Source organism: Pan paniscus, chromosome 7, assembly GCF_029289425.2.
Source record: "Pan paniscus chromosome 7, NHGRI_mPanPan1-v2.0_pri, whole genome shotgun sequence".
NCBI classification, from domain to species: domain Eukaryota; kingdom Metazoa; phylum Chordata; class Mammalia; order Primates; family Hominidae; genus Pan; species Pan paniscus.
Window position 1 is genome coordinate 43827429 of NC_073256.2, and position 25904 is coordinate 43853332.

At 42.1% G+C, this 25904-nt stretch overlaps 1 protein-coding gene and 1 non-coding gene across 3 annotated transcripts in view; both read left to right on the plus strand.

Annotated features, from left to right (window-relative positions):
- DOCK5 (dedicator of cytokinesis 5) overlaps positions 1-25904 on the plus strand; it is a 233154-nt gene that overhangs the window by 103701 nt on the left and 103549 nt on the right. For both annotated transcript variants that reach the window (XM_003823556.6, XM_024929894.4), the window contains exons 6-13: positions 3096-3244; positions 7595-7730; positions 10012-10169; positions 11642-11723; positions 13397-13526; positions 15327-15399; positions 19866-20008; positions 24242-24367. In XM_003823556.6, the coding sequence (XP_003823604.1) occupies positions 3096-3244; positions 7595-7730; positions 10012-10169; positions 11642-11723; positions 13397-13526; positions 15327-15399; positions 19866-20008; positions 24242-24367 (997 nt within the window). The remainder of the gene's footprint in view (positions 1-3095; positions 3245-7594; positions 7731-10011; positions 10170-11641; positions 11724-13396; positions 13527-15326; positions 15400-19865; positions 20009-24241; positions 24368-25904) is intronic.
- LOC112440813 (U5 spliceosomal RNA) lies at positions 20879-20996 on the plus strand. The gene has a single exon (XR_003028811.1). It is a non-coding gene; the product is annotated as a U5 spliceosomal RNA (small nuclear RNA).

The following is a 25904-nucleotide window of genomic DNA, read 5'->3' on the forward strand; positions in this document are numbered from 1 at the left end:
TTAAACAGGCTTTGCCTACTGTGTTTTTTTAAGATCAGTGGTGTTAACAGAGCATATTGCAATCAAAGATAAATGGGTTCTTCATCTCTTTCCTTTGTGTTGCCACAGAACTTTGAACTTCTGTTAGGGTTTCAACACACTCTGCTAATCTCAGTTTTGTTCATTGTCCCCTACTTTACACCAAGGCCTCTTTCCTCCTCATTTATTCTTTGTTAAGGAGTATTTTGCATGTTTTCAGCCCTGTTTCTAGTCTACACCTGGTCCAGGAATCTGTGTCCTTAGGATCGTCATAGAAGGACATCACTAGAGAATATTGTGTGCTGTCAACATCTCTCTCTGTGTGTGCATTGTTTTTTGGGGTTTTTTTTGTTTGTTTGTTTGTTTATTTTACAGAAACAAGGTCTCACTATGTTGCCCAGGCTGGTCTCCAACTCTGAGGCTCAAGTGATCCTCTTGCCTCGGCCTCCCAAAGTGCTGGGATTACAGACGTGAGCCACCATGCCCAGCCAGTGTGAGTTGTTTTTACAGCAGATAAGAAGAATGTTTTCTTATAATTTCAGAAGTATATGGTTATATAACTATATCATGACTTTCAACTATAAAGAAGAAAGAAATGGGGCTGGGCGTGGTGGCTCACGCCTGTCATCCCAGCACTTTGGGAGACTGAGGTGGGTGGATCATCTGAGGTCGGGAGTTTGAGACCAGCCTGACCAACATGGAAAAACCCCATCTCTACCAAAAATACAAAATTAGCTGGGCGTGGTGGCGCATGCCTGTAATCCCAGCTACTTGGGAGGCTGAGGCAGGAGAATCACTTGAACGCGGGAGGCGGAGGTTGCCGTGAGCTGAGATCACGCCGTTGCACTCTAGCCTGGGCAACAAGAGCAAAACTCCGTTTCCAAAAAAAAGAAAGAAGGAAATAGATTCATAGTATATGTGGATTCAGTGGAATTCTGTGGGGTTTTATTTAACTAACATTTCAAAAGTGATACACAGAAGACTTTTCTCTGAACGCAGTACCTAAAGTAACATCCTTCCCCTGTATACACAAGATCATATTGTCCTATTTATTCTTCTTGTACTTTTCATCATCAGAAATTATCTCGTGTATATATATATATTATGATATAATATATGGCGTATATATTTACTTTCTTATTGCTGTCTTACCTTCTCTGGAATGTTAGATCCTTGAGGGCAGAAACTTTATTACCAGCACATAGTGGATGCTCATTAACTTAAAAAAAATTAAAAGGAAGCCATCAATCATTTAGATCAGGGGTGTCCAATCTTTTGGCTTCCCTAGGCCACATTGGAAGAAGAATTGTCTTGGGCCACATATGAGATACACTAACATGAATGATAGCTGATGAGCTAAAAAACAAAAATTGCAAAAAAATATGATAATGTTTTAAGAACGTTTATGAAGTTGCATTGGGCTGCATTCAAAGCCATCCAGGGCCACAGGTTGGACAAGCTTGATTTAGAAGGTTGTGATGGCTTAGGTGTCAAGTATTTGATTCTTAAAATGATTGAAAAACAAATGATTAGTTAGTTGTAAGGTAATTTAGTTTGGTTACAGTAAGTTACTAGTGAAACCAAGATTAACAGTTTAATATGTGGATGGTCTAACAATTGGGGAAATGGGGACTTTAAAATAATATTTAAAATTATATTTTCTAGTATTTCTTATTTCTTATCTCTGAAATTATAATTATTTCTCCATTCATAATTCACTCATTTAGTACATTTGCTAGAGTGCCTACTTGTACCAGCTATATTCTAGGGACACACAAATGAACAAACTCTCTGTCCTATAAAGGCCTACCAGCTAAGCAGGGAGGCAGATGAGTCAGTGTAACCCAGGGTTCTCCATGCTATCATGGGAACAAATTCTGGGCACTGTGGGTGGGACCGCTAACATGAAGTTGAAGTTTCAAGGTAGAGACATCTAAGTTGAGACTGAAGAAATCAGAATTACCAGTTGGCAGAGGGTGTAGTGTGAGTCAGAAAAGGATAGGGGTGGGGTAGATTTGGAGGAAAAGGACAAAAGAAGAAATAACATATTGAGAGGATCTGGAGGCTTGGAGAGAAATGGATGTGACTTTGCATGGAAGGGAACATAGATTGTTGGGGTGGAGACTGGTATGAAATGCAGCTGGGAATGTGTGGAAGAGTCAAGATATGGAAGGATCAAGATATGTGTCTGGAGGACATTGAGACTCACTGGAGGGCTTTAAACCCAGGAGGGGCATGGCTAGAGTTTTAGGGTACATGGATGATTTGATATGTTTGTGAGTATGACCCACTGTTTACCCTACAATCACCAGTTTCCACAGTTGCAAGAGGGGAGGGTGTAGAAATGGCTTGGGAGAAAGCCATTCCTATTAATATATTTTCTTAAAATCCCTGGATGCATGCAGCTTACTCTATGACACGATTGATTAAATAACACCTTATAAAGAATCAGGCCAGCCACAGTGGCTCATGCCTCTAATCCCAGCACTTTGGGAGGCCAAGGTGGGCAGATCACTTGAGGTCAGGAGTTCGAGACCAGCCTGGCCAACGTGATGAAACCCCATCTCTACTAAAAATGCAAAAATTAGCTGGGTGTGGTGGCATGCTCCTGTAGTCCCAGCTATTCAGGAGGCTGAGGCAGGAGAATCACTTCAACCTGGGAGGTGGAGGTTACAGTTAGCCGAGTTTGTGCCACTACACTCCAGCCTGGGCAACAGAGCAAGACTCCGTCTCAAAAAAAAAAAAAAAAAAAAATCGACCAGGCCAGACGTGGTGGCTCAAGCTTATAATCCCAGCACTTTGGGAGGCCGAGGCGGGTAGATCCATGGTGAGACCCTGTCTCTACTTGAACCCGGGAGGCAGAGGTTGTAGTGAGCCAAGATAGTGCTACTGCACTCCAGCCTGGGTGACAGAGCAAGACTCCATCACAAAAAAAAAAAAAAAGAATCGGCCAAAAGATGTTCCCTCTCATCTGTCTGACATTCCCGTTAAAAACAAACAAATAAAAAAAGGATGTTCCCATCCTCTGTCACACCTTTTTCTAAGAATCTTTTCTTCATCATATTTTCTCATCGTAGAACAACAAGCTCACCCTCTTCCGCCAGCTGCAGCAGATGACGTACAGCCTGATCGAGTGGCGGTCCCAGATCCTGTCTGGGACGCTCCCCAAGGATGAACTGGCAGAGCTCAAAAAGAAAGTCACAGCCAAAATTGATCATGGGAACAGGTAGGTAAACCAGGGATGACTTTTCACTGAAAACTTGGCGAACAGTGGGCATGTTCACGCTAATGACACTGTTTGCAGCAGACCTTTGATCTTAGAGTTGCCAAAAAATAATGCTCACTGCTCTCATTTTGTCTTTGAAGACATTTAATTTTGTTGAAAAAAATGTCACAGTTCCCTCCATGGCCAGGCTCTGTGTTGGATCTCTGATCCCATGGAGGTGACAGATGACCAGGAAAGATGGGTCTTGGACTGAGGCTGCTCCACTCCAAATAAAGAAAACAAAAACAAAAAACCTGGCTGGGCACAGTGGCTCACACTTGTAATCCCAGTACTTTGCGAGGATGAGGCTCGAGGATCACTTGAGCCCAGTAGTTTGGAACCAGCCCAGACAACATAGCGAGGCCCCATCTCTACAATAAATATTTGGAAATTAGCTGGGGGTGGTGGTGCACACCTGTCATCCCACCTACTCGGGAGGATCACTTGAACCTGGAGGTTCAAGGCTGCAGTGAGCCATGATTGCATGCCTGCACTCCAGCCTGGGCAGCAGAGTGAGACCCTGTCTCACAAACTAAACTAAACTAAATTAATCCCTGAAAATGACCAAGCCTCTGAAGTTGACATTTTCAGATACTTGGGACTGTATCTATTTTTATTCTAACAGTGGATTCCAAATCAATACCAGACTCATTCTCTTTATTTCTCTTCATCTCCCCCTAACTGGGACCATTGTCTACGGGGTGTGAAAAGCAGACTTGCAGGAGTAGTAAAACATGTTTGTAGCCTGTTGATTATGGCTACAATCACCTCTACAGAGTTAATCACTTCATTAATCTTCTGATTAACTCAGGCACATATCCAGGCTCCAGATATCACTGCCTTTAGGAAAATGAGAAATTCAGTCCTATATCCAAGTTAATGGTGGCCTGGGGTTTTTGCCTCCTGACCAGCACTTTCTTAAAAGGCAAAAGTGGTCCCTCGGTTAGCTGTTATTGGTGATTCTTTTGGAATTAGTTTCATTTTCTAAATTTCTTCAACTTGTGCATATGTGATTTTTTTCCTCCTCCTCTACCTTGCTTTTCCAGTGTTGGAATTCTTGGATATCCCTCAGAGACCTATTAAAATACAGATCATTATGCCACTTATTTAAATGTCATAGACTGTGACAACTATATTCTGAAGTAGCCGAAGTGAACGTGCCATGCAAGATTCAGATTCAAGCAGTATTTAGGAAACACCTTCTATGTACATTTCATATACATTACTTGATTATAATCTTAAAACATAGGGTTGAGGTAGCTGTTATTATTTACATCTTATGGATAAAGAAACAGACCAAGTGAGCTTAAGTGATTTATTTCCCAGCCACATAGATAATAAATGGGAAAGGTTAAATTTGAACCCAAGACTTTTGACTCCATGTCTAATGCTGCCTTCTTAGGGTTAAGAATTAATAGTGCCCTTCCCTATTACTTGACCACCCAGAAGACCATACCCGCAGTGGCTGCACTGCCAGGCTTGTGGTGTCAGAGGACTTATTAAAAGGCCAATTAGGCCAGGTGAGGTTGCTCATGCCTTTAATCCCAGCAGTTTGGGAGGCTGAGGTGGGCAGATCACCAGAGGTCAGGAGTTCGAGACCAACCTGGCCAACATGACGAAACCCCATCTCTACTAAAAATATAAAAATTAGCTGGGCATGGTGGCATATGCCTGTAATCCCAGCTACTTGGAAGGCTGAGGCACAAGAATCGCTGGAACTCAGGAGGTGGAGGTTGCAGTGAGCCAAGATCACGCCACTGCACTCCAGCCTGGGTGACAGAGTGAGAATCCATCTCAAATTAATTAATTAATTAATAAAAGGCCAATTAGGTGGGATAAGGAAACTCCATTGCACATAGGACACTTCTGTCATTTGGTGTCTTGCCATGACATTGGCCTGGAGGTCCCGTGATCTCTAGCACAGGATGTTCACACCCCACAAACGGCAGAACATGACTTCTTTCCCGTTCCAGCTCTTGGAAGTAGCTCAGGAAATGGAGCTGCTGTGTCAGTGCCTTCCTGATCCAGTCTCCGAGCAGCCAGCATGGCCATTGTTCATGAGTCTGGGTAGCCTGTGGGTCTGGCCGCCATGGAAAGGAACCTGCCAGATCAAATCACTTGATAGAGATGCTGTAAAACAGGGAGGAGGGAGAGGAGGCATTTTTGCTTTCTTCCCAAAGACTTGGCACATTGCAGTGTTATCCCTGAGCGGTCTTGCTCTTTGGTGCCGGGAATGCATGCTGGGTATTCGGATAGCAGTATCCTATTTCCACCACAGTCCTCAACTTCTTGAGCCTAAGCAAAATTTTTTCTACTTCTGTGTGCACTTTGGGCACAAAAGCCTTGAGGGGAGGGATTGCACCCACGATATGGCCCTTAGTATTCCCAAGCATATGCAGAGCTACAACTTCACACACAGCCAGGTGTTCGCTTCTACTAGTTGCTGCGATAAGAGCTGTGTTAGTCCATTCTCACACTGCTATAAAGAAATACCTGAGACTGGGTAATTTATAAGAAAAGTGGTTTAATTGACTCATGGTTCTGTTGGCTGTACAGGCAGCATACCAGCTTCTGCCTCTGGGGAGGCCTCAGGAAACTTACAATCATGGCAGAAGGGGAAGCAAGCACGTCTTACATGGCCAGAGCAGGAGCAAGAGAGAGAGAGGTGGGAGGGGCTACAGACTTTTAAACAACCAGATCTCGTGAGAACTCTATCACGAGAACAGCACCAAAGGGATGGTGTTAAACCATTTATGAAGGATCCACCCCCATGATCCAATCACCTCCCACCAGGCCCCACTTCCAACATTGGGGTGAATGTGAGATTTGGGTGGGAACATAGATCCAAACCATATCAAGAGCTAACATTTAAGCTTAAGCTGAGAGTTTACTGTATGCTACATATAGTATTAGGTACTGTACACGCATTATCTTATTAAATTCTCACAACAGGGCCAGGTGCAATGGCTTATGCCTATAATCCCAGCACTTTGGGAGGCTGAAGTGGGAGGCTCACTTGAAGCCAGGAGTTCAAGACTAGCCTGGGCAACATAGCAAGACCCCATCTCTACAATTTTTTTTTTAATTAGCTGAGCGTGGTAATGTAAGCCTGTAGTCCCAGCTACGTGGAAGGCTGAGACAGGGACTGCTTGAGCCCAGGAGTTTAAGGCTGTCTCTAAAAAATATATAAATAAATAAATTCTCACAACAACCTTGAAGGGTAAGGAATGTATACAAATGAAGAAACCAAAGTTTTGCAGAATTAAGTAAATTCTCCAGGGTCATAATGGTAGCAAGTATTCAAGCCAAGATTCAAATCCTGGTCTAAATGACACCAGAGCCCATGCTCTGGGCATGAGATAGCAGCAAGCCAGGACTTACTTCACTTGTCTCCTTTATGACCATCTTGAGTTAAGGAAATCAAGGCAAGCACTGAAATAATTTGTTCATTGGTCCTTCATAGCAATGTAATAAACAGTGAGACCACGCCCACTTGGTCTATTCCTTTACTCATAAAATGGAAATAATAACATTTACCTCCACCCTACCTCATGGCATTATAATCAATCAATGTTTGCAAAGTGTATATAGGAGGTATATGTGTATGTATGTATTTATTTCTTTATTGTTTCAGGCAGGGTCTTGCTTTCTCACACAGGCTAGAGTGCAGTGGTGCAATCTTGACCCATTGCAGCCTCAACTTCCTGGGCTCAAGACATCCTCACACCTCAGCCCCCCAAGTAGTTGAGACTACAGGCGTATGCCACTACACCTGGCTAATTTTTGTATTTTTAGCAGAGACAGGGTTTCAACATGTTGCCCAGGCTGGTCTTGACCTCCTGGTCTCAAGTAATCCGCCCACCTCAGCCTCCCAAAGTGCTAGGATTACAGACGTGAACCACAGCGCCTGGCAAAGGAGGTGTTTATTAAACACAGGTTGAATCTTAATTTTGTTTGCTCTATTTACTTCATTTCATAGTTCCTCTTCGTAATAACAGAAGATTACAGTTAAGAAGCATTGGCCAGAGGAATTTAGTCAGAATCAGTGCCAATTTTACTTTTCTCTTGAGGGTCTATGGACCATATTTGCATATCCTTCTACGACTTTGGCTAATATCATCTCATGAGTTTTCTAACAGTGTTGAAAGGTGGCAGAAACTGAAATGAGAAAAGTCAATGAGGTGTGCTTCCCTGGGCTTGTCCAGCATCTCCCTTTCTAACTATGGATCCTCTGGGCTCCTTGACAAGGACTCCTCAGTAAAAAGTCTGCCCCTGGTGAGGAGAACCAGCTGACTACTCCTTTCTCTCCAGAATGCTGGGGTTAGATCTGGTGGTGCGAGATGACAATGGGAACATCCTAGACCCTGACGAAACCAGCACCATTGCCCTCTTCAAGGCCCATGAGGTGGCCTCCAAAAGGATTGAGGAAAAGATCCAAGAAGAGAAGGTACAGTTCCTCAAATGTGAAATTCTGCCCACTGAGGTTCCATTTTTGCCTTGGTTTTTAATGAAAGAAAGGGAAATCATTGAGAACAAAACTACTTCTGTAGTTTTCGTCCTCATTTTAAAAGTGAAACATAGCAGAAAGGATGAGGCAGATATATATGTATATGTTCTGATATGGAAAGATCGCAAAGATACCTATTAAGTGAAAAGATCAGGATCCATAACGGTATATATGAAATGCCATTATTTGTGTTTCAAAAAATGTATATAAATCTATGCTTGCATATACATAGACTAACTCTGAAATAATAGACAAGAAATAATTATTAATGGATGCATCTGGGAAGGAAAACGGGGTGGGAGGGAGACTTCTTAAATGTGTAATCTCTTGCATTCATTGCATATATTGCAATTTCAAAATAAATAGTATTTATTTTTATTTTTTATTTATATGTTTATTTTTGAGACGGAGTCTTGCTCTGTTGCCCAGGCTGGAGTGCAGTTGTGCAGTCTCGGCTCACTGCAACCTCTGCTTCCCGGGTTCAAGCAATTCTCCTGCCTCAGCCTCCCGAGTAGCTGGGATTACAGGCACCCACCACCACACCCAGCTAATTTTTGTAATTTTTTTTTTTTTTAGATGGAGTCTTGCTCTGTTGCCCTCGAGTGGCCAGATCTCAGCTCACTGCAACCTCTGCCTCCTGGGTTCAAGCTGTTCTCCTGCCTCAGCCTTCTGAGTAGCTGGGATTACAGGCGCTCACCACCACGCCTGGCTAATTTTTGTATTTTTAGTAGAGACTTTCACCATATTGGCCAGGCTAGTCTTGAACTCCTGACCTCCTGTGATCCACCTGCCTGGGCCTCCCAAAGTGCTGGGATTACAGGCGTGAGCCACCAAGCCCGGCCAATTTTTGTATTTTTAGTAGAGATGGGGTTTCACCATATTGGTCAGGCTGGTCTCAAACTCCTGACCTCAGGTGACCCACCCTCCTCGACCTCCTGAAGTGCTGGGATTATAGGCATGATCCACTGCACCCAGGCTAAAATAAATAATATTTAAAAATAAAGTGTTTGAAAGACTTCAAAAGTAATAATTGGACATTAAAGAAAAATTAGAATCCATGCATGGTGCCTGATGCCTATAATCCTAGCCCTTTGGGAGGCTGAGGTGGGCAGATCATTTGAGGCCAGGAGTTCAAGACTAACTGGGCAACATAGTGACATAGCGAGACCCCATTTCTACAAAAAATTTTTTAAAAAATTAGCTGGGCATGGTAGTGCATGACTGTAGTCCCAGCTACCCAGGAGGCTGAGGCAGGAGGATCACTTGAGACTGGGAATTTAAGGCTGTAGTGAACTATGATCATACCACTGCACTCCAGCCTGGGCAACAAAGCAAGACCCTGCCTCTTAAAAAAAAAACTTACTCATATTTTGATTTCTCAGACCCAAACGTATTGACATTTTAATATTTTTTTTCCAGTCTTTCCGTTCTAATGAGTAAAGATTTGTGTCAATTTTCTTTGGTTTGTTGGTTTGTAGTGTTTAATTCTTTAGCATGGTCATGATAATATTTGTGTTCTGAATCCAATGGCAAACCACGCCTGAAGGTAAAGCCTTTCTAGTGGAATATTTTGTTTTTAATGAGAGTTATTTCTTTATCCAGGATAATGGATCATGATGTTTGTGCTTTTGAGCTTCATTCAGAAGCTATTGTGTAAGACAAGCACTTCTTGGAGCTACCAAAACCCTGGAATTATCACCTTTAGACAGCATTTGTTTGAATGTCTGGGATTCAAGGCCCTGAACAGGACAGTCTTGATCACTGAAAATATAATGATTATATTTTGCTCACTGCATTTGTCCACTTACATACACTTTTTCTTAGCAAATGCACTTCCTCTTGGGTGTTGTCTGTGTTTTGTTTTTTGTTATTTATTGATTAATCAACTGATTGATTGAGACAGGGTCTCACTTTGTTGCCCAGGCTGGAGTTCAGTGACTCCATCATAACTCACTCACTGCAGCCTCCTCTGTTCCCAGGTAGCTGGGACTACAGGCACAGCTAATTTAAAAAAAAATTTTTTGTAGAGACAGAGGCTTGCTGTGTTGCCCAGGCTGGTCTCAAATTCCTGGGCCTCTAGTAGCACTGGGATTACAGGAATGAGCCACTGTGCCCAGGCTTTGTCTGCCATTTGCAGGCTTATTTATTTATTTATTTATTTTTGCCAACATTTCCCATTTGCCAAAATCAAGATGTTTTTCTCTGTTCCCTCTTTGTTCAGTCAATCCTGCAGAACCTCGACTTGCGGGGCCAGTCCATCTTCAGTACCATCCACACCTATGGCCTCTATGTGAACTTCAAGAACTTTGTCTGCAACATCGGGGAAGATGCAGAGTTGTTTATGGCCCTCTATGACCCAGACCAGTCCACTTTTATCAGGTAGCAGAGACCCACATCCCCTGCTGCTGACCTAACAAAGATACCCAGCCTTCCCCTGACCCCTACCCGGGCAGCTCTTTGCCAGATTTGAGAAGAGAAAATAGGGAAGCAGGGAAGATTTCTAAGCAGTAGAATGTAAAATCATATGGTCTATGAAGCCTTCATATGTCACTACTAGAACAATGCGGCCAGTTTGTATAATCTCTGGGATTTAGAGATCACATAAAACTCATTAGGGCTTGGAGATGGGAACAAAGAATTCAAAACACTGTGTGGGAGGGTGAGAAAGGGATGAATAGGCAGAGCACAGAGGATTTTTAGAGCAACGGCACTATTCTGTATGATGCTATAGTGGTGGATGCATGTCATTATGAATTTGTCTAAATGCACAGGACGTTCGATGCCAGGAGGGAACCCTTATGTAAACTGTGGGCTTTGGGTACATGATGTGTCAGTGTAGCTTCATCAGTTTTAACTAATGTTACTACTATGGTCGGGGGAATGTTGGTAGCAAAGGAGGTTGTGTCTGAGGGGAGAGAATATGTTATGGGACTCTATTTTCAGCTCAACTTTGCTGCAAAGCCAAAACTGCTCTAAGAAAATAATGTCTATTAAAAAACATTTTTTTAAGACTCTAAGGAGTGTAATGGGCATTGTTCAGCCCTACAGTGGTACTACTGTTTAGCAGCTAAGAAAATGGAGAATTTATTTTTGAGAAGATAGTTAAAAGTAATTGCTGACAATTTGTTTCTTTAAAAAAATTTTTTTAATGTCAATGTGGATTACAGGGGAGAGATTTGGAATGACTGTTATAAAATTAAATTCTTTTTTTATCTTTTATTTATTTTTTATTTTTTGAGACCGAGTTTAGCTCTTGTCGTACAGGCCCGCATCCTGGGTCCAAGCGATTCTCCTGCCTCAGCCTCCCAAGTAGCTGGGATTACAGGCACCTGCCACCATGCCTCACCAATTTTTGTATTTTTAGTAGAGATGGAGTTTTACCATGTTGGCCAGCCTGGTCTTGAACTCCTGACCTCAGGCGATCTGCCCGCCTTGGCCTCCCAAAGTGCTGGGATTATAGGCGTGAGCCACTGCGCCCTGCCTAAAATTAAATTATTAATTTAGCAAAGCTGAAACTTTTATTCAAAGATTTTGAGATGGAAGGACAACCCAGACCGTAGCATCCCATAAGCTCTACCATGTCTGTGCCCACCAGGAGCAGTGGGTTTCCTGCATCTGTGTGGGGCATGCCTTGCGGAGCCACAGCAGGGACGCTTCTCTAATGCCAGGACACCCGGCAGTGGCCATCTGTGTGGTCCCAGTTCCCAACTCAGCTCTTTTCACACCGGCCTGTTGAATTTCACTGAGCATTTCTGGCCTTTCCTCCTTCCCTTGTAAGTCTATACTAAGGGTAGCCTCATCTCCAACCCCAGTTAGCCTCTCATTAAGAGCAATTTTTTTTCGTTTGCCAGTGAGAACTATCTAATTCGCTGGGGCAGTAACGGGATGCCCAAGGAAATAGAGAAGCTCAATAACCTCCAAGCAGTGTTTACAGTAAGTCCTCCCTTCTGTTTAATCATTCTCTTTGTTTGTGATATGAGCATATTCACATAATGAATATGTGGAAAACGTACAAAATGAAAAGATGAAAGGAAAAATCATCAATCTGCCTAGCAGGAATAACCCACCCATTTATTCAACATGTACTTCAATGCCAGGCACTGATTTAGACACTTGAGATACATCCGTGAAAAATCGGGGAAAAAAAGCAGCTTTTGTCCTGATTGGTAAGACACATAATAAACAATAATCAATCCAGGCACAGGGGCTCACGCCTGTAATCCCAGGACTTTGGGAGGCCAAGGTGGGAGGATCACTTGAGCTCAGGAGTTCGAGACCAGTCTGTGCAACATGGTAAAACCCTGTCTCTGCTAAAGAATTTAAAAAAGGAAAAATGACCTTAAAGTACAAGAGGAGTGATGCTGGCAATTCGGATATGCCAAAGAGAAGCGTGCTCCCTTTAAGTGAAAAGGTAAAACTTTATAAATACGTATGTATAGGAAAAAACAGCACATATAGAGTTCGGTACTGTCTTTGGTTTCAGGTATCCACCAGGGGTCTCAGAGCATATTCATCACAGACAAGGGGGGGCTACTCTATCAATGTGCCACGATATATGTAACTAGTCACCTGGAGTCTTTATTTTTCCATTAACAGAAGCCTTGCAGACCTAGAGTAGAAATGCAGGGTGGACGTTATCATTGATGTATATCTTGGAGACCTGAGTTAACTAAATTACAGGGGCTGGATTTGGAATGATTATGTTAAAAGTGATTCTTGCTTCAGTAAAGAGAGCTTGGGCAGCTATTTCATATAACCAATTTGAGATGTGATTAGTTTTTTTTCTGAAGTTGAACTGAATGAGAGATATCAGCTCATTCCTGGGTTTACTCACCCATCCTTAAGAAAACAAATAATGACTGGGTGCAGTGGCTCATGTCTGTAATCCCAGCACTTTGGGAGGCCAAGGAGGCTGGATCCCTTGAGCCTAGACGTTCAAGGCCAAGGCCAGCCTGGATAACATAGGGAGACCTTGTCAAAAAAAAAAAAAAAAAATACAAACAAGTGTAGAACCCTAGCTGCAAGAGAAATAGGTATTTCATTGACACATCTGTCATGATTCAGTATACACTGATAAGCTCTCAATAGAGACCTCTCATAAATCAGGTGAATAGTCCCATAAAGCAGTGCCTGTCTCATAGTTGCCTCATGGGCTTGTTTTGAAGAGGAAATGAAATGTCACAGACTTGTGTGGCTACCCAATAAATGTCAGTGTTACACAAGTTTTTACTTCATTTGATGTTGAAATGCATCCTGTGCTGAGATACATCCAAGAAGGATATACAGTCGCAATGATGAGGGCCCTGATTTTTCAATACCCTGCTTAAGCTGATGAACTGGAGACTTCCAACGGGCTGTGATCTGATTTGTAAATTTGAAGTAGGAACTGGGGAACAAAAAAGCACTTGTTTACAAGCACAAAGTCATGTTCTCTGATGCCATAATAGCTCTTGGATGGAGATGGGGGAGAAGAGAGTCGTTCTAATACTTCAGCATTGAGAAATAAGGTCGGAACAGGATTTTGTTGTAGAGGGTAAAGGAAAAAGAGACACAGGTGACACAGTGGTCCAGGCCCACCTCCTCTCACACTTTCTCTGCCCCTTTAGGACCTTAGCAGCATGGACCTCATCCGGCCCCGCGTCAGCCTGGTGTGCCAGATTGTCCGCGTGGGCCATATGGAGCTGAAGGAAGGCAAGAAGCACACCTGTGGACTCCGAAGACCTTTTGGAGTGGCAGGTACAAGAGAGACCCAGAGACAAATGTGAAATAGTGCAGTGCTGTGGAAAATAGCATGGCGATTTCTCAAAAAATTAAACATGGAACTAGCAAATGATCCAGCTGCCCTGCTTCAAAACAATCAAAAGCAAGGTCTGGAGGAGATATTTGTGCATCCATGTTTGTAGCAGTATTATTCACAATAGGCAAAAGATGGAAGTAACCTAGGTCTCCATCAGTGCATAAATGGACTAAGAAACTGTGGTGTGTACGCACAATGGAATATTACTCACCTTAAACAGGACAGGAATTTTGACTCATGCTACACACAGCGTGGATGAACCTTGAGGACTTTACACTAAGTAAATAAGTGAGACACAAAAGGACAAATACTGTATGATCCCACCTATATGAGGCACCTAGAGTAGTCAAATTCACAGAGACAGTATAGAGTGGTGAGTGTCAGGGGCTGTAGAGGGGGAATGGGGAGTTAGTGTTTAATGGGTACGGAGTTTCCATTTGGGAAAATGAGAAAGTTCTAGAGATGGAAGGTGATGATGGTTGCACAACAATGTGAATACACTTAATGCCACTGAATGGAATACTTTAAAATGGGCAAGATGGTACATTTTATGTTATGTGTGTTTTACCACAATTTTGAAAATAGAGGAAGAGAAGGAGGAAAGGAGGAAGAAAGGTGGAAGAAGGCACAGAGATAGTAAGAGATGGATCATGTTGTCATTGTCAGTATCAGACACGCAGCATTTACTGCCTGGCACTGTCCGTTTTCTTTGCATGGGTTCTGTGTCCTCACCTAGCCCACGCTCCTTTCTTTCCCCCTTAGTGCCCAACACTGTGTCTTATACACAGTAGAACCTAAGTTGTGACTATTGGAATCCTCCCTGTCTGGGTCTGCGTATTGATTTTAGTGGAATAAAATACTCGCTGGGAAGTGGTTTGCCGGTCTAGGAAATTTACTCTTCGAAGACAATGTTGTGTTTGTTTCTAAATGCTTTCAGAGATGCTCCTTGGCTTACATCAAACCCCAGAACCTGCTTAAACGCCCAGCATCTTCCTCTGTAGTTTGTTCAATTGAGGAAATACATTTTGGGCCTTACATTGACATTTTGGTTGCTCATAGATTGAAAACGATCAAGGAAATGTCATAATTCTGCTCCTGGACCTTTGGTTCCATACTTACTAAAAAGTAACCTGATGTTAAATTTCTCAAGAATTTAGCAACTCGGGCGGAGCACGATGGCTCATCCCTGTAATCCCAGCACTTTGGGAGGCCGAGGCAGGCAGATCACCTGAGGTCAGGAGTTCAAGACCAGCCTGGCCAACATGGTGAAACTCTGTCTATACTAAAAAAATACAAAAGTTAGCCAAGCGTGGTGGCATGTGCTGTAGTAGTCCCAGCTACTTGGGAGGCTGAGGCAGGAGAATTGCTTGAACAGGGGAGGTGGAGGTTGCAATGAGCCAAGATTGTGCCACTGCACTCCAACCTGGGCAAAAGAGCAAGACTGTCTTTTAATAAAAAGCAAAAGAATTTAGCAACTCGATCTTGTAGAGTTTTTAAAGTGGGTAGTCTGCAAAATTGATCCAGTAAAACCCAGACCCCTTCCTTAGCACCTCATGCGTCACTTTTTTGCTGGGCTAGGTACACTGGGAATCACCATTGGCAAATAAATTTTAAAAAAGTCCCTGCTTAGTACCTTTCTTCCTGCAGTGTTTGATGTTTGCTGATACTGTCCTTTTCCACAGTAACTTACTGAGGCATGAAGCAATTAGTTTCTTTAATGAAGTTTATCTTTTTCCTAGTGATGGATATTACTGATATCATACATGGGAAGGTGGATGATGAAGAAAAGCAGCATTTTATTCCCTTTCAGCAGTAAGTACTTTGGCATGTGTCCCAGGTGACTTGAGACCTGGATTAGCCATTCAATTGTCTTTTAACACAGAAACAGGTGTTAGAAACCATTTTCTCAGAGAAGGAAAGATTCTAAGCTGCAAGATTGTCAGATAGGAGCTGAACAGAAGACTTCATTCAAAGTCCTTGATGTTGGACTCCCATTGAAGAGGGTAAACTGAACTTTCCTGATTCTATAGAAAGCATCAAAGGAATATAAAAGGGCACATATCTGTCTGCCCTGGAATGCAGAGAGGGTGCCGTCCTTGTGTCAGCAATGCCAAAGTATATGTGCAGTCTATTGCATGAAACAGGCATCATGGATGACACGGAATCACGTGGGCTAGCATAGGGCTTCTCAGACTGCATCATGCATATGAATCAGGGGAGCTTGTTAGGCTGCAGGGGAGTTCTGCCTCTGACAGGCTCCCAGGTGATACTGATGTAGCTGGTCTGAGGGCCACACTGTCTGTAGCGAGGGTTTAGGAGTTGAGAGAGTGAAGGGCTGACCCACCCATGGGCCAGTGTTCCTGCATGTTGGGGGAAAGCCAGCCTGGGAGCATGTGAAAGGATCCTTGCAGAGCTTTACTAAGGCCCTCCATATGCAGGAGCTGGAGCCGTGGGTAGGCCACTGAGGAGCTGTTGGGAGCAGATTCAAGCCGTGTCACTCTGAAGAAGTGCAGGTGTGAACGTCATGACCTGCTCCAGCACCTGCACAGGCAGTGGAGGCCTAGCGGAGGCCAAGAGCATTGCCGGGACCAAGTCCCACCGGGGGCCATCGTGCCAGTCAGAGGGCATCATCTCAGCTCACTTGCAGCTGCCACTGCAGACAAGTAGAACAAACTGAGAATTCCACAAACCAGCCAGAATCATATATTTGAGTTAATATATCATTTTTTACAAATGATATCACAAATTAGTGGAGAAAGATACATTATGCAAAAAAAAAAAAAAAAAAAAAAAGATTTTTGGAGAAAGCTAGCCATTTAAGATCCCTAAGTTAGATTCCAGTCTCACAACTTATGCCAGTGTAAATTTTAGATGATTAAACATACAACTGTAAGAGCTAGAATCTTAAAATATTAACGGGAAAATAGAAGTTTTATGTGGTAGTAATGGGAGGGAGGCCGTTTTAAAGATTCAGCCAAAAAAAGAAAAATTGGTAGGTTCAACCACCCAAAAACTGTAAAGAACTTAATACATAGAAAAAAATCGATACAGTCTTTGCACTGTGTTTGAGAAAGGATGAGTATTTGTAATATATAAAGAATTAATAGAAATTAATAAGGACATGAAGGGAATACACACACATATAGAAATGGTGTTGTACATTTATTGAGGATGAGTGAAATGCAAATCGAAACGTCAAGGTTTATTTTTTTTCTTGACCACACTATAGTGTTTGGGTAGATATAAGGAGACATACATTACTTACAGAGAATATGAATTGTTACAATGCATTAGAAGTCTTAAAATTTAGATATTTCAAAAAATGTACTCCATGATTAACAGTGATTATTTCTGTTGATGTAACTCTTGGTGATTTTGCTCCTGTTTTTGTTTCCTGTTGTCTGTTTTTTATACAAAAAATATGTATTATATGTAATATATAAAATATAAACATTTTAATCTTTCAATGTTAAGTCCACACCTTCGGACCAGTTTCTAAACATAATAGTGCAAATAGCCCATGCTAAGTAGTACTTGTCTCTTTTATCCAGAGGCTGCTATGAATTATTTTTTTTAAAATATGGCCATTGCACTCCATCCTGGGTGACAGAGCCATATGCTGTCTCAGATAAAATAAAATATAAAGTAAAAATAGATAAAATAAAATAGTTAAAAAATAAAATGCACTTACCTTGTATGCTACCACCTATATATTGACCTTCCAAGACGAGACAAATATTTTATGTAGCACAGTGCTAAAGTTAATTATGTGATAACTTTCATCTCCATGAATGCTGCTCTTGTTTTGTGCATAATATAAAACACTGCATGCACATACCTATATAAATATGTATTGTATAATATATAAATATGTTTAAGTATATTTAATAAACATGTTGAATTTAGGGCCGGGCGCGGTGGCTTACGCCTGTAATCCCAGCACTTTGGGAGGCCGAGGCGGGCAGATCACAAGGTCAGGAGATCGAGACCACGGTGAAACCCTGTCTCTACTAAAAATACAAAAAATTAGCTGGGCACAGTGGCGGGCGCCTGTAGTCCCAGCTACTCGGGAGGCTGAGGCAGGAGAATGGCATGAACCTGGAAGGTGGAGCTTGCAGTGAGCCAAGATCGCGCCACTGCACTCCAGCCTCGGCAACAGAGCGAGACTCCGTCTCAAAAAATAAATAAATAAATAAATAAATATGTTGAATGTAATACAATGTTAATTTGTTAATTACATTTATAAATATGCTAAATAAAATACAATCATGCATCACTTAATGGCAGTGATACGTTCTGAGAAACATGTCACTAGGCTGTCTTGTCATTGTGTAGACAACATAGAGTGTACTTACACAAACCCGGAATATATAGACTACTACACACTTACGCTGTATGGTATAGCCTATTGGTCCTAGACTGTAAACCTGTCCAGCATGCTACTGTACTGAATACTGCAGGCAATTGTAACACAGTGCTATTTGTGTCTTTAAATATATTTAAACATAGAAAAGGTAATGAGTTGCGCTGAGATGTTAAAACAGCTATAATATCACTAGGCAATAGAAATGTTTCAGCTCCATTAATAACCTTTTTTTTTTTTTTTTTTTTTTTTTTTTTGGGACGGAGATTTGCTCTTGTTGCCCAGGCTGGAATGCAGTGGCGTGATCTCCGCTCACAGCAACCTCACCTCCTGGGTTCAAGCAATTCTCCTGCCTCAGCCTCCTGAGTAGCTGAGATTACAGGTGCATGCCATTACACCCAGCTAATTTTTCTATTTTTAGTAGAGACGGAGTTTCACCATGTTGGTCAGGTGAAACTCCTGACCTCAGGTGATCCACCTGCCTTGGCCTCCCAAAGTGCTGGGATAACAGGTGTGAGCCATCATGCCTGGCCAGCTCCGTTATAATCTTATGTGACCATGGTCATCTCGGCAGTCTGTCATTGACAGAAACATTGTTAGGAATATGACTGTATATTGAATAAATATAAATATAATAATAAATATAAATGTACCATATATATTATAGTACTATGAATGTATTAAATTTGTATTTAAGATTATATGTACATAATAGGAGTGGCCTTCATGGATATGAAGGGTGTCTGAAACAGCCATCTGTATATTTGCTGGTGGTGATGTGCCTCCTGCTTAATTTCTGAACCAGCTTTTCTCCAGCAACCATATCACAGTACTTAGTCCTGAGATTGTCCCCACTGTATAATCCGTGCCTTGAGTCCCTGACGAACCCTGCCTTAATTTCATTACTGCTCACTGTGCAGCCAACAGCCTCAGTGGAGTATTCATGATGCAGACTGCAGCCTCTGGCACTGAATGCCTAAGATTTATGGCAAGCGCTACTATAATCTACTTCAAAAACTTTACAGTGTTTTCCAGTAGGAGAGTGTTGTATGTGTATTCTGCAAGTCCATTTAGAGAGAATCATTTGTAAAAAACAGGAACTCAAGACTATAGCAATCCCATTTGCCAGTCACATATTGCAGTGTGTTTTATTGTCAGGGTACAGGGAACCCTGCGGAGAAAACTGGCCTACATGCGGCGGACAGAGGAGACAGGAGACTATTGTACTGCACCAGGCTGATGTGCAGTTGCTGATAGTGCTTCTGCCTTCAGTAGAATGGAGGCTGTGTTTGGTTCTTTGATCGCCCTTTACGAGCTGCAGCCTGATAAGGTCACTCAAGTGGAGCTTGTTTGGCAGCACCCATGCCAAGATCTAGCTTGTCATCACATGGAAATCTGAGAACATCTACCAGACACCAGGCATATACACTGTGCTCATATATAGGGGGTTGACACTAGACAGGAGCCTTAACAGGCATGCGATCCCAGCCCATCTCTTACAGATGGAGAAACTGAGGCCCAAAGGGAGCCTCTTGCAGAGCTCACTATCAAGCAGAAGTAGACCTGGGGGCTCCTACCCCTTCCGTGGGTGCTCTGTCTTCAATTCTATTGCATCAGCCTCTTCTGCCTCCGAAAGAGCATGGAGCGTTGCCTCTGATTTTAGTTGCTAACCTTTGGTCACCAGTTTTGTGTACTCTTGGGTTTTTTTCCTCCCTCTTTGCCTCAAGTCATTCCCAAGGTGAATTTAGTATTTAAGATGACACAAAATGGAAAAATAAAGGAAAGATAGAAAGATAGGGGTACTTAGTGTTGATATCTCCAAATTATTCCTATACGACTCACCATTATCTGAGGTTGTGCTGCAGAGACTTCCTTTCTCCCCCTCCCACCTTACCTCTTATTTCTCTTTCCCAAGAATTGCGATGGAAACCTACATCCGCCAGAGGCAGCTCATCATGTCGCCTTTGATAACATCACACGTGATTGGGGAGAATGAGCCACTCACTTCAGTCTTGAATAAAGTGATTGCAGCAAAGGAAGTGAATCACAAAGGGCAAGGTACAGTCCAGTGCCAGAGCTGGGAGGGACTCTGCTGAGGGTGGGGGACATTCACAGCTGGGTCCTTGGACTCCTGCCCTTTATTATCTTTCTCTGATACAAAACAGCCTCTGCTGGGGACCATCCCCCTCAGCTTCCTACCACAGGCTTTTAATACTGAACTCATTGAGATGCACCCAGCGGTGATTTGATCACAGTTGTGTTTTGTAAATTCTTTGGAACAAATTTTTATCCCATGAGTCTTTACTCTTTATTCATTTATTTATTTATTTATTTTTGAGACTGTCTCGTGTTGTCACCCAGGCTGGAGTGCAATTGCATGGTCTTGGCTCACTGTAGCCTCCACTTCCTGGGCTCAAGCATCCTCCTACCTCAGCCTTCCAAGTAGCTGGGACTACAGACATGTACCACCATGCTCAGCTAATTTTTAAATTTTTTGTAGAGATGGAGTCTCACTATATTGCCCAGGCTGGTCTCAACTTCTGGCCTTAAGTAATCCTCCCACCTTGGCCTCCCAAATCCCTGGAACTATAGGTATGAGCCACTGCCCCTGGCCTCCACGTTTTTGTCTACCCTTCATTCCCAATGTCAACCCTAGATAATAATTATGCTCTATTCTGAATAAGTTTATCCCATCACATTTTTTAAAATTGAGAGGAAGGAAACCAAAGTAATACAGATGAATATGTATTAATATAAAATAATGTAAAAATTGTAGTTTTTAGTATCTCCATATCATGTTCTGTTGATAGAGTTTTAACTAAAAGAAGTTCTGCTTATTGAAATTGCATTTTGAATCAAATGAGGAAAAGCAGTTTTAAGACTCAAATACCAAGATGGTGACCATATTTGTATAATTTCAAAGATTGAATGCTTTGATTTTCCTTAATATTTTATAAATCTTTCACCTTTAGTTACTAAAGATTTCCATGGAGAGGAACCACTCTGAGCTTTAACTAACTTTTTAAGGCCTTGTGTTTGCAGAGCTTATAAAATTAGTTTAAAAAAATGAAGCAGCATTGTTGTCTGGGGTAATGCCCCAGGGTTTGTTGTCCCATGCCAAGAAAATTAAGGACATGGACACACACAAAGAGTGAGTTAAGGAGTGGAGGTTTAACAGGCAAAAGAAAGAGAAAGGAGAATAGCTCTCTCTCTTGTGAGAGATAGGGCCTCCCAGATTTTATAGGCAGGCTTGAGGAGGTGGTGTCTGATTTCTGTAGGGCCCACAGATTGGTTGGACTAGATGTGACATTTACATAGCATGCAGGGAAGACTGGTCACTCCACCCTAATCTTACACAAATGGGCTTTCCACCTGCCTGGTGCCATGTTGTCTACTTCTTACTGTACACGTGGCTGGCAAAGAGAAAGGAAGATGGAGCTGCCATGTTTGACATGCCTAGCTCCAGGTAGCCTTTTCCTATTGGCACAACTGCTGGCATTCACCCTTGCAAGCTTCCAGCTTTCTTGTCTATGTCTGCAGCTCGATTTTACAGGCTGTTCTTTGTTGGAAAAGAAAATGATTTGGGGACTGCTTTTCATTAAAAGGAAAACCTTGCTGAGGATTTCCTTACCCTCACTATCTGCCTAAATAATTTCTTAACTCCGTATCAAAAATATGTAGAGACTGGGCCAGGGGCAGTGGCTCACACCTGTAGTCCCAGCACTTTGGGAGGCCGAGGCAGGTGGATCACAAGGTCAGGAGTTCAAGACCCTCCTGGACAACATGGTGAAACCCTGTCTCTACTAAAAGTACAAAAATTAGTTGGGCATGGTGGCACGTACCTGTAATCCCAGCTACTCGGGAGGATGAGGCAGGAGAATTGCTTGAACCAGGGAGTCGGAGGTTGCAGTGAGCCAAGATTGTGCCACTGCACTCCAGTATGGCAACAGAGTGAGACTCCCTCTTAAAAAAAAAAAAAAATGTGGAGACTGAATTTGTCTGTACGTAACAAAAATACAGAGACTGAATGACTTTTTTTTTTCACTACCCTGTAACTGTCTTCCAAAATGGAAGCAATCAGAAAACACATTATTTTCATAATATTTAGTTTCTTATATATTTGCAATTATCCTGCATAGGAAAGACATGCAAGGGATCAATAAAGAACCTGAAAACAAATAACTAAATATATTTCTGGTGTTTTTTTGTTTGTTTGTTTGTTTGTTTGTTTTTTTCCAAGACAGTCTCACTCTGTCACCCAGGCTGGAGTGCAGTGGCACAATCCTGGCTCACTGCAACTTCCGCCTCTTGGGTTCCAGTGATTCTCCAGTCTCAGCCAACTGAGTGGCTGGGATTACAGGCGCCTGTCACCACACCCGGCTAATTTTTGTATTTTTAGTTGAGAAGGGATTTTACTATGTTAGCCAGGCTGGTCTTGAACTCTTGACCTTAAGTGATCCTCTGGCGTTGGCCTCCCAAAGTGCTGGGATCACAGGTGTGAGCCACTGCGTCCGGCCCTATTTCTGTTTTTTTAGAGCTTTTAACTAAGTATAATTTCAGTTGACATGGAAAACCCTTACACTAAACAGATTACCATGTATGTGTGATTTTTTTAACAAAACTGAAAAAAAGTCATTTCCATTCTTGCTGCCTAACAACAAAACAAGCACTTTTCATTCTTTTTTTCTTTTTTCTCCCCAAATACATACTTCATGCCAAACAAGCACTTTCCAAATGTTTTTATGCTCTTCACAAATATTTTTTATGGCTGCATAATATTCCAGGGTTTAGATTTAAGGAAAGGGAATCCCTTAGATAAACATTTAGGTGCTTTCTAATTTGTCATTATTACAAATATAAAAACCTCTGCCCTGACTATCTTAATACATGAAGTCTTTTCCGTGTTTAAGACTGTCTCCCTGAGAAAATTCCCAGAAGTTGGATTTCTAGGTCACATGCTGGCAACAAGCCTACACCTGGAGATATACATATTACCAAATCGCTGGCCATAAATTTCTACTATGTGTGAGTGTTTATATTGCTGCACTCTTGGTTATGTTGCAGACTGATATTTAAAAATCATTAGGGCTCGGCGTGGTGGCTCATGCCTGTCATCCCAACACTTTGGGAGGCTGAGGCAGGTGGATTGCTTGAGGTTAGAGTTCAAGACCAGCCTGGCCAGCATGGTGAAACCCCATCTCTACTAAAAAAAAAAAAAACAAAAAAAAACAAAAAAACCAGTAATTAGCCAGGTGCAGGGTCTCACTATATTGCCCAGGCTGGTCTCAACTTCTGGCCTTAAGTGATCCTCCCACCTTGGCCTCCCAAATCCCTGGAACTTTAGGTATGAGCCACCGCCCCTGGCCTCCATGTTTTTGCCTACCCTTCATTCCCAATGTCGACCCTAGATAATAATTATGCTCTATTCTGAATAAGTTTATCCCATCACATTTTTTAAAATTGAGAGGAAGGAAACCAAAGTAATACAGATGAATATGTATTAATACAAAATAATGTAAAAATTGTAGTTTTTAGTATCTCCATATCATGTTCTGTTGATAGAGTGTGTTGGTGCACACCTGTAATCCCAGCTACTGGGAAGGCTAAGGCATGAGAATTGCTTGAACTTGGGAGGCAAAAGTTTCAGTGAGCCGAGGTGATGCCACTGCATTCCAGTCTGGGCAACAAAGTGAGTCTCTGTCTAAAAAAAAAAAAAAAAGAAAGAAAGAAAAATGGTTTGTTCTCAGAAGTTTAATAGCTATACACTTCTTTTTTCTTTTAACATTCTGCCTTCTTTTTCTATGTAATTCATTATTGGGAATTTATTTTAATGAAAATACAAGATGGGAAATTAAATTTTCTTAAGTAGGAAGAAAATAATCCCAGCATATTCATGTATTTATTGGATTTTTTTCATGATTTGTTATGCCTCTTTTGCCATATATTAAATTGCTATATACTATAGTATTTCATTGTTTCATGTATATATCTTTTTTACCACTAGGATCACAGATGGTTGTAGCTTTACTATATATTCTGGTATCTGGTAGGGTCTATCTTTACCCCTTTTTTCCCCCAAAGTTAGCATCTGTTCACATCTCTGTCAAATTCTCAAAGAGGTCCTGTTGTGATTTTAACGGAGTGTCATTAAAATTATAAGTCAACTGGGGGAGAATTTACATCTTTACAGTAAGGTTGTGACTATACAACTCAAATGTTCTTCTCACCAGTTACGCGTGTGTATTATACATCATGCAAAGAACTAAACGTTTATCTTTTATTTCTTTTAAGGCCTTTGGGTATCCTTGAAGCTCTTGCCCGGTGACCTCACCCAGGTTCAGAAGAATTTTTCACACTTGGTTGATAGATCAACAGCAATAGCCCGGAAGATGGGCTTTCCTGAAATCATACTGCCAGGTAAGCACTTTGCATGGCTCACCTGTTTGCTTCCTCCTGTGCAGCGATTATTTCTTATTGGACGGTGGAGGCAACTTGGATCCAGAAGACTTGGTTATTTACATTCATTGGTCCTGAGACACCTGGGACACAAACAGAGACACCTGCAATACTTAAACACTTAGGTGCTTTCTAATTTGTCATTATTACAAATATAAAAACCTCTGCTCTGACTATCCTTACCATGATGTCTTTTCCATGTTTAAGACTATCTCCCCGAGAAAATTCCTGGAAGTTGGATATACAGTGTGCAAGCCCAAGATAATGCTTTTAAACGTAAATCAGATTTTCTTACTCTCTCTTTTACACAGACTCTCTCAAATAGCACAGGGTGCTCTGTTCAGGAGACTAATTGGCCTCATTTGTGTGTCCCTTTCTCGTTATGACATCCCCAGCATGTGGGCGCCTTGCTCTCTCCATTCTCTGAAGCTCCAAAAGCGCTCTGGCTCTCCCTGTTCTTGTTGTGACAAGAATGTCAGCATTTTCCTGTTTCATCTTCTTTCTAGTGATCTGCATATGTGTGTGTTCTCTGGAATTTGCTGACTTCGCCCATTTAATTTTAATCTCCATACTAAGAAAAGGGAATTGGTCCCTCGAATTTTATACATATTGCTATAAACTAATTGATATTAATAGAAATTCTAGAAAAACAACCATGGCTTGGCCTGGCAGGGTGGCTCACGCCTGTAAAATCAGCACTTTGGGAGGCTGAGGTGGGCGGATCATGAGGTCAAGAGATCGAGACCATCCTGGCAAAGATGGTGAAACCCCATCTCTACTAAAAATACAAAAAATTAGCTGGGTGTGGTGGCACGTGCCTGTAGTCCCAGCTACTCGGGAGGCTGAGGCAGGAGAATCACTCAAAACTGGAAGGTGGAGGTTGCAGTGGGCCGAGATCGCACCACTGCACTCCAGCCTGGGCAACAAGAGCAAAACTCTGTCTCAAAAAAGAAAAAAGAAAAACAACCATACCATGTTAGAAAAATTCTAGAAAACCAACTTACCTATTGCACAAAAATTCAGGTTATTTTAGGCCAGGCATGGTGGCTCACGTCTGTAATCCCAGCACTTTGGGAGGCTGAGGCAGGCAGATCACATGAGGTCAGGACTTCAAGTCCAGCCTGGCCAACGTGGTGAAACCCTGTCTCTATCAAAAATACAAAAATTAGCTGGGCATGGTGGCTGGTGCCTGTAGTCCCAGCTATTCAGGAGGCTGAGGCAGGAGAATCGCTTGAGCCTGAGAGGCAGAGGTTTCAGTGAGCTATGATTGCACCACTGCAACCCAGCCTGGGCAACAGAGCAACACTCTGCCTCCAAAAAAAAAAAAAAAATTAGGTTATTTTAAAGTAATACGAAATCTTATTTCTCCTGTGAGTAATTAAGGGGCAGTGATAACTTGTTGCTGCCCACATTGTCTACATGTAGTGGGTCTTAAATGAGTATTTGTGGAAGGAATGAATAAAAATGTTATAAAATGGAGATCACTCTTTTTTCTTTT